We start from the raw sequence: 10,230 nt of genomic DNA on the forward strand, positions 1-10,230 counted from the left end.
ATATATATATATATATATATATATATATATATAGATATATATATAAGGATTTACTTTTCGTAATGAGATAAAAAAAACCAAGGCTGTGTATAATATAGAACATTTATAAATAGAATGAGCTGTAAGACATTCTATTTATAAATGTTCTATAATGCACACAGCCTTGGGTTTTTTTTAATCACAAACGATGGTGGGGGAACAAACACAGACACACACACACAAACACACACACACACATATATATATGCATGTATATGCGGCGGGCTTCTTTCAGTTTCCTTCTACCAAATCCACTCACAAGGCTTTGGTCAGCCTGAGGCTATAGTAGAAGACACTTGCTCAAGATGTCACACAATGGGACTGAACCCGGAACCATGTGGTTGGGAAGCAAGCTACTTGTATAAAAATTGTTTAAATATTCCGTGTTTTGTGGCCGTATAACCAGTTTCTTGTACATAAACTTTACTTGTCTGAAATACAGTTCTTTCTTGGTCCCTGAAAAATTACCGTGGACCCCACCAAAACCTTATATGGATCCTAGTTGAAGGCCTCTGGTTTAAACCCACATATCAAAATGGATGTATATTCGATGAAAGTTATTAAAATATTCTTCTGTAAAAGGTCCTTCATGAAGATGCGAAAAGCACGAGAAATCATCTAAGGGAGATAATCTTTACTGCTATTATATAAAATGTATTTTTCAAATCTTCTCTACCCATAAATAAATCGCTTCAAATTTTGACACAAAAGTCAGGAATTTTGGGGGAGGTGGTGTGTCGGTTACAACGACCCCAGTACACAGTTGGTACCTCTTTTATCGACCCCAAAAGGATGAAAAGCTAAGACAACCTCGGCCGGATTTGAACTTGCTGTAATTTATCTCCAGGAGACATCATCTCCAACTGGCTATAACGACACGATCTGTGTCCTTATATTTTTGAACAAGGGCATTTAGCACCCCCACTCAGCTCAAAATAATATCTGTGTGTATTGCGATTTCCAGTTTATTTTCCTTCATCAGCGTGGAATAATTTTTCGGCTCGAGGCGGCACTGCCAAATTCCTGTTCAAAACATAGTTTTCAAAGTGACAACTAGTCACTGATCTATACAATAAAAAATCACTATTTGTAAATCTCTCAACGAGAGAAATTCAGCAACACTACCCTAGAGCAAAGATTATTTGCCAACATAACATGGCAGTCCTGGTTTAGGACTATATCGTGTCATATAGCTAGCTGGAGACGGTCTCCAGGGGCTAAATTACAGCAACATTCATCCTAAACCAGGACTGCCATGTTAAGTTGGCAAATAATCTTTACTCTGGGGCTTAGATTTATTCAAGGTGATGCTCCAGCATAGCCACAGTCTAATGAATGTAACATGTAAAATATAAAACATTTGTAATATTGTTTTTACCCTTTTTTTTTGTTGAAGGGTTTTATCAAAGACGCATGGTGAAAAGAAATCTTGGGTCTGCATGAGTAACATGTTTATCAAAATGCCAGAAAAATCTACAAAGTCAATTTTAGAAAAAGGTAGGTCCACACCATTTTTTTTGTTCTTTTCTTTTATTTTCTTTTCCTTTTATCTGTAGTCATTAACCCCTGGAGTTCTTGACAGAATATATGCAGTTAGGTTTGAACTTACAAACTGTATAATCCTGCCATCCTAGAATGATTTTGCTATTGGAAACCAATTGTAAAATCTCTACCAAAGAAAACAAATTTCTGCTTGTCTCAGTCTGCCTGGCTGACAAGCAAGTCCACACCACAGTCAGAAGTTTCACAGTGACCAAAAGGATGAATATCCAAATTTTAAAACTATTGCTCTGACAAAATTATCCCACAATGGGTTCTTTTATATAGGTGGTTGACTTGCTAGAGATGACAGCTAAATCTCTCTCAACCTACCATCCACTTACTATTACTACAACAACAAAAGTGTGGATTGTACCATTTGACTGCCTACACACATTTCATAGGTTCGTTTAGGGCTATGTGAAGACTACACTATCAAAGACTGCTCTATGTACCATAGTTCTGCTGGTTTAGAGCTGACGTAGTGTTAAATAGCAACAGCATGTAACCCATTTATGATGTGTTCACATGGGAAAGCTAATGTCGAACTATAAACTATACATGCTAATAAACACTAGAAGTTTGGTGTGTGTGTATGTGTGTGATGCAAGTGCTGGAAATAGTGACATCAGTGTTTGTAAGTTCAAACAGTATTACTAACATTTGCTTGGTAATACAACCATAGGGCAAAAATGTATCAGTCTATTTGGCAGTTATTCACCTGCTTTGTTAATGTGACGGACATTGACAAAGGGCATTGGTTAGTCACTAGCTATGTCAATATGACAGACATTGACAAATAGCACCACCGACTCACCAGTTATGTCAATATGACTGACATTGATAAACAGCATCAGTTATTTACCAGTTCTGTCAAATATGTTTGACATTTATAAAGAGCATTAGTTACTCATTAGCTATGTCAATATGACAGACATTGACTAAGGACATCAGTTACCAACTACGGTCAATATGACAGACATTGATAAAGAGCATCAATCCTCTCTGTTCTTCTGTCACCATGACAGCCAATCCATATTAAGGAGGGTAGAAGTTATTTCCCTTACTAACATTTACTTTCACTAATCATTTCCTATTTTGTTATGAGTTAACTATTAATTATCCTTAATCCAAAAAACATGATTAAAAAAAAAAAAAAACTATTCCAGTCATAACAAACTTTTCTTTTTATTTATTTATTTATTTTTTTTCCAAACAGTGTTTCTAGAACTGAAATATTTTCGTGTGCAGTTTTGGTATTTTGTTTTTATTATGACGTCAGTTATCATCTGAGGGAGATTTGGTTAACATTTCTAGCATGGGGAACAACTAAGTAGAGGCTATCTTATCAAAAACGGCTGTTGGGCCTTTACAATCAGGAATTTCTTCCTTCTTCCTACTACAAACCATCTATTAAAGAGTGGGAGCTGTCGTTTGTCAAAATGATAGGGACAATATTTGGCCCTCTGGGACCTGTCATTTTCCCTGAACTGCAAGGACAATAACTGGTCTTGTGGGAGATGTTATGTCAGAATTATAGGGGACATTTAACAGAACTTGTGGGGGTCTTATTGCCTTTCAAAATTATAGGGGCAGTATCTCGCCTTACATATAGGAATAACAACACCGTATTTGTAAATGTCTCTGTTCGTTTCTGTGATAAATATTCCAGTTATTCTATCAACCGAACTCTCTTCTCACTGGATTCTAGTGCATGTGGTTGGGTATTCCACAGACGTGTGTATCGTTCATGTAATCAGCAGGCAAAAATCATTGTGACTCAGTGTGTAACAGTTCAGTATGAAAATATACTTCATAACATTATTTCATTGTAAATTTGTTTACGTGTGTGATCGTGGTGCTGTGGTAAGAAGCTCGTTTCCTAACCATACGGTTTCAGGTTCAATTTCATTGCATAGCATCTTGGGCTAATTTCTTTTACTATAGCCCTGGGTCGACTAATGCCTTCTGGGTGGATTGGATGTGGTAGACAGGAACTGAAAGAAGCCTTACACATGCACAAATATATATCATATATACTCACACATACATATATATCTATTTGTACACACACACACACACACACACACACACACATAAGTGGCTGTGTAGTACGTAGCTTGCTTACCAACCACATGGTTCCGGGTTCAGTCCCACTGTGTGGCACTTTGGACAAGTGTCTTCTGCTATAGCCTCGGGCCAACCAAAGTCTTGTGAGTGGATTTGATAGACGGAAACTGAAAGAAGCCCATCATATATATAGATATATATGTGTGTGTTTGTGTGTCTGTTGCCCCCCCCCCCTCATTGCTTGACAACCGATGTTGGTGTGTTTGCCTCTTCGTAACTTAGCAGTTCAGCAAAAAACCTGGTACTTATTCTATCGTTTTTTTTTTGCCAAACCACTAAGTTACAGGGACATAAACACACTAACATTGGTTGTCAAGCAGTGATGAAGGACACACACACACACACACACACACACAAACACACATGATGGGCTTTTTTCAGTTTCCGTCTACCAAATCCACTCATAATGAAAACAAAGGCCGAATATTCCTAAACAAATATGAAAACAAAAGAGTTGAAGACGACTTTCCAGTTGTGACCATTTCATCTGTTTCTGGGTATCGTGTTTGTAAACTGTTATGTTCTCTATTTTTGTAACACTTGTATGTAATATAAAAGAGATTTGGCTGCTACTTCTAGCATGACTGACCAACTCTATAGAGGCTCCAGTATTGGCTCATTACACCTTTCAGATTAATTATACTTTGTGATTGCTATTCTCGTCCTAGGCACCTTAACACACACAAGGTACATAACTCTGTGAGACTTGTTTAGCTGAAAGGTACCCTATGTGTATCCGTGTGAGTATATGCATATGTATAGACATATATGTATTTATGTCTTCTACACACACAAGTTTGTCCTTTCAAGCGATGGTGCCACTTAAAATGCACCTGTGCCAGTGCCGCATAGATGCGCCTGTGCCAGTGGCATGTAGAAAGCACCCAGCGCCCTCTGCTAAGTGGTCGGCATTAGGGAAGGCACCCAGCTGTAGAAACCATACCAAAAACAGACAGCTGGGATCTGGACAGCTCCTTGTCAAACCGTCCAACCCATGCCAGCATGGAGAGCTGACGTTAAATGATGATGATGATGAGAGTGTCTCAAAAATCACTTTCTATTTTGAGAAATAATCGGAATTATGAAAAACTGGTTTAAATTTGGATAATGTATTTAATTCAAAATCTTTGCTGCAAAGAACTGGTGGTCCACATGGTGACCTTCAGTGTCTCTACCGAACTCAAAAAGCGATAAATTGCTTCCTGGAATACACTGTCCAGCATTTGAGGTGTTTTGAACTGCAACAGTAATAAGATTTGAAAGCTCTGCTACATCTCTAAATTGGTGTACACCAGGGGTCGCCAAACTTTTTCGACCATCGACCTCCTTTAACCACTTCTCCTTCCATATCGACCCCTTTAGCCACTTCTCCTTCTGCATTGACCCCCCCCCCTCTCTTAGCCACTTCACCTTCAGCATTGACCACCCTCTTCATTTAAAATACCTTAATACCTTACCATACCATATTCTGAATGTGTACTGGCTACTGTTGCTGGCAATTAAAATGTTTTCTGCTGAGTCAGTTCCTGTCAAACCGTCCAACCCATGCCAGCATGGAAAATGGACGTTAAATGATGATGACGTGTTCTCTGTGTGTGTGTGTGTGTATATATATATATATATATGTGTGTGTGTGTGTGTGTATACATATGTATGTATGTGTATACATATGTGTATATAATGTGTGTGTGTGTGTGTATATATATATATATATACATATAATGTATGTATCATCATCATCATCGTTTAACGCCCGCTTTCCATGCTAGCATGGGTTGGACGATTTTATTGAGGACTGGTGAAACCGGATGGCTACACCAGACTCCAATCTGATTTGGCAGAGTTTCTACAGCTGGATGCCCTTCCTAACGCCAACCACTCAGAGAGTGTAGTGGGTGCTTTTACGTGTCACCCGCACGAAAACGGCCACGCTCGAAATGGTGTCTTTTATGTGCCACCTGCACATATATATATATATGTATGTATATATATATATAATTTTACTCCACTGGAGTTCGCAATATATAGAGAAAGCCAGCAATACTATTAAAAACAGAAATATAACTTAAAAAATAAATTGTTCTCCTTCAAAAATGTCTTTAACCCTCAAAATATTCTTATCTCTCATCACATTTAAAAATCCGTTACTAATTTTATCATGTATAATATAATCATCACAGCAGGTAAAATTTACGATGTTAATTATGATACCTGACCACTAACTAAAGCCTAATGCTGCCTTCAATATGCCCAGTGCCCTCTTAGGAGCTGTACCGCCCACATTGTAAAGCTTTGGTTTAAACGAAGAAAGGCATCTGTTCACTTAAGTAAACTGATCCATTGATATGCAAATTTTTCAATGCTTGAAGGCCTGTTCTTCTTCTAAGGCTATCCTAAGATAACAGATGTGAACTATCTAGCAATGATTGAGAATGGAATGAAACAGGAAAGGTATAATGGCAAATATCTATTAATCTGTACGGAATGACACAAGGAAGGTATTAAACTAATCTGACCAAATTCCAGAGCTTTTGTTAAAGAGAACGATGTGGAAAGTATCCTTCTGTGCATGGATAATGTGGTGAATGATATTTACCACATCTGCCTGTTATTTACACACACACACACACACACACACACACACACACACACACACACACACAAACACATGTATGTGTTTATCTAACTGTTTATGTATATATATGGGTGTGTGTGTATATATATATATCCATCTGTGTGTGTGTGTGTATATATATATATATATATATATATATTTATACATACACACTCACACAGATAGATATATCGATATTTGTGTGTAGGTAGATATGTATATATAAATGGATATATGTATATGAATGGATACATCTATACATGTGCATGTGCACGTTGTGTGTGTATATGTCTGTGTGTGCATGTTTATATGTGTGTGTGTGTGTGTGTGTGGATGGTTGGATGAACAGATTTGAATTTCAGAGATTTGTCAGAAGATTAGCTGCTGGAGATACTCTTAATACATTTCTGTTAATACGAGGGAATCCTCTGTTGTCAATAAATATTGGTTATTCCACTTATATTCTTCAGATAAAATTTCCTCTCTTACACTATCACAAGTTTGTCTTTGTTGTTTTATGTTTTTTTCTGGTTTTGGACTCTTTTATCTCTGGGTTCGTTGGTTGGTTGGTTGGTTGGTTCGTTGTGTGTTGTTGTGGTTTTTTTTACTTCCATTCACTTTAAAAAAAAAATTATTACATTTGATGTTATTTCAAAAACTTAAATGTAGCTATATATATGCAGATATGTTTACATATATATGTATATATATATATATATATATGCATATATATTTATATATACATATATATATATATATGTATATATATTTATACATGCATATATATATATATATATGTATATATATATGCATGTATATATATATGTATACATATATACTCGTTTACTTGTTTCAGTCATTTGACTGCGGCCATGCTGGAGCACCGCCTTTAGTCGAGCAGTATATATGTATATATATTTATTTATATATATATGTATATACATATATATATGTATATATATTTATTTATATATATATGTATATGCATATATATATGTATATATATTTATTTATATATATATGTATATACATATATATATGTATATATATTTATATATATATGTATATACATATATGTATATATATTTATTTATATATATATGTTTATACATATATATATGTATATATATACATATATATGCATATGTATATGCATATATATGTATATATATATGTATATACATATATATATATGCATATATATACATATATATATGCATATATATACATATGTACATGCATATATATACATATATATATATATATATATAATTATGTGTATCTATCTGTCTATATAAATTTACATGCATATGTATGTATTGTATTTATGAAATTCTTATGCTTAGATCAGTGAAACAATTGTAATACTCATGCATATGCGCACTCACAGAAATGCATACAAATATGCACACACACACACACACGTACTCAAATACTCACACAATACATGCATGAACTCTCCAACATATGCACTCACGGATACCCTCCCACACACACTGATGCACTCTGATATACTCACATACGCACACATGTACACACACACGCTCTGACACTCCCACAAAAAAGAAAATAAAAAAAACCCCATGAATTTTCAGTTTTTTTTTTTTTAAACCTGAAAATAATTTTTCTTAAAGTCAAAACAGTAGTTTTGGAATTTCTTTTTCTTGTACAAGAAAAAGAAAATTAATATTTCTTCATAACCAAAATTTAATGCTTCTAGCATAAGCATCTTGCGATTTATTTTTAGACTCTAAATTCATAAAAGTCACAAGTTTTTTCAAGTTTTCCTTTTTTTTTTCTCTATCTTCTCAATAATGTGAGATCTAATTTGTAGAATTCTTACTCAACTATTGCAAATAACAATTTCTTGTGTCTTAAAGTTCTTGAATTCAGTGTTGACTTAATGAACTGATATAAATTTCCAATAAACTTCATGTCTCAAAAATTTTCCACATGCCATGTTTATTCATTTCTTCCTTCTATAAGTATGTCTTCATGTTTATATTGTGTGTATGTGTGTGGCTGTGAGGTAAGGAAGTTGCTTTCCAACCACACGGTTCCAGGTTCAATTCCACTGTGTGTTACCTTGGGCCCCTGCACTGACCAAAGTGTTGTGAGTGGATTTGGTGGATGGAAATTGAATGAAGCCTATTATATATATATATATATATATATGTGTGTGTGTTTGTGTGTGTGTGTGTATGTTTGTGTGTCTGTCCACCCACCATCGCTTGACAATATTCCCATAACATAGCAGTTCGGCAAAACACACTGATAGAATAAGCTATAGGCTTACAAAGAATAAGTCCTGGAGTTGATTTGTTTGCCGAAAGGCGGTGCTCCAGCATGTCAAATGACTAAAACAAATAAAAGAATAGAATATATATCCATATATATACACATACGTATATACATGTATATACATATATATATACATACATATTTATGTATATATATACAAATATATATATATACACACATACATATATACAAATATATATGTAAATGGTAAATCTCCCAAAAAATGAAGAACAAACACAACAAGAAAGAAACAACAAGATGATGTGGTACATGCAAAGTATTAGCAGATGCTCAGGGAAGGTAAGAAAGGTAGTTTTATGTTTCAAGCAAAGCTCTTTGTCAGGAACAGGAGCTGGAGGAGAGTCCAAGAGAAAAGGAAGACGGAGGAAAAAAAATCGCCAACAATCCACATGTGGTTGGGGTGGGAGAACAGCTTCATGCTAGGGAACGAGATGATTACTATGAGAGGTGGGGGCAGAGAGGGTTCCCTTGAGGGGTCCATCTTATCTTTTCCTGTGGCATTCTAAACAAGTCTGTAGTTTCAAAGTTATCCCTATTGAATGTGGTGAAGTTATGGCTTGTCCTGAAAATGTCCCCTGATTCTCGAGCCATGCACCCAGTCAAATAACATTCCTCTAAAAATCCTTTGGTGGAGCCCCATTTTGGCCATCTGTATTCACAGTTGTACTCCTTTCTTCTGGTTGCCACGGGGTTGCGAGATAAATTTGTTAATCACCACAGCTCCATTTCTGCCAATTGCAAAATATCTTGTGGAATTTATTTACCCTGTCTTTCTCTTTCCTTTCAGATTATGACAAATTGGACATAGAAATAAATTCCCTTCGTAAAACTTTGAAAACTGAGATGAATCAGTTACGGGACTTGGAAAATCAGGATGCCCTTACGGGTTTCGATTTGAAGCCCCTTTCAAACCAAGAGATCAAAGCTATTGAAAATCTTCTCTGACTTTCAGTAGTTTTGAACCCAGGACACTTCTGTTAAAGGTGCATCATTTCTGACTATCTTGTTGCTTATGCACACAAACTGTTGATAGAATCATCTACTGGAAATTCAAAAATTTCTTTGTAAATACCATATTGAAGACCCTGTACGATCCCATGCTGATGTCTTTACTCAAAAAAATCACAATGTTGAATAAAAAGTTGTGATAACTCAACATTTATCTGAATTCATATTAAATTAAGGTGCATTGTATCAGGATTGTTCTGTCTGTTTGTATCTGCATGTGTCATTTCTGTCTTATTTCTTATATATGTGATATGTTCGAAATACGGTTTAGAAAAACAACCGACAACTGATGAAGGGTCGTTCGTTATGTTGCTTGCCTTGTTTTCCATTTGCTTCTTTCGTTGTTCGCAAAAAAAGTTCATATTCCATTTTATTTGTATTTTACGTTGTTTATGTTCTGTAAGTTAACAGTTCAGCAAGAGAAATTGATAGAATAAGTACCAGGCTAAAAGAAAAAGGTGGGGGGTACTGGGGGTTGATTCATATGACAGTGTTCCAGCATGGCCACAGTCTAATTACTGAAACAAAAGATAAATAAAAAATATTTCCCTGAGAACTACGTTAAGGGTGCGCATGTC

The 10,230-nt window shown here is 35.4% G+C and overlaps 1 protein-coding gene across 1 annotated transcript; it reads left to right on the forward strand.

Moving 5' to 3' along the window:
• The first annotated feature begins 574 nt into the window (after nt 1-574).
• Nucleotides 575-9,800, forward strand: LOC106875766 (p53 and DNA damage-regulated protein 1). Its single transcript, XM_014924025.2, has 3 exons — nt 575-621; nt 1,436-1,536; nt 9,432-9,800. The coding sequence occupies exons 1-3, from the start codon at nt 575-577 to the stop codon at nt 9,587-9,589; spliced, it is 306 nt and encodes a 101-aa protein (XP_014779511.1). The 3' UTR covers nt 9,590-9,800.
• The last annotated feature ends 430 nt before the right edge of the window (nt 9,801-10,230 follow it).

This window comes from Octopus bimaculoides, chromosome 21 (assembly GCF_001194135.2).
Source record: "Octopus bimaculoides isolate UCB-OBI-ISO-001 chromosome 21, ASM119413v2, whole genome shotgun sequence".
NCBI lineage: Eukaryota > Metazoa > Mollusca > Cephalopoda > Octopoda > Octopodidae > Octopus > Octopus bimaculoides.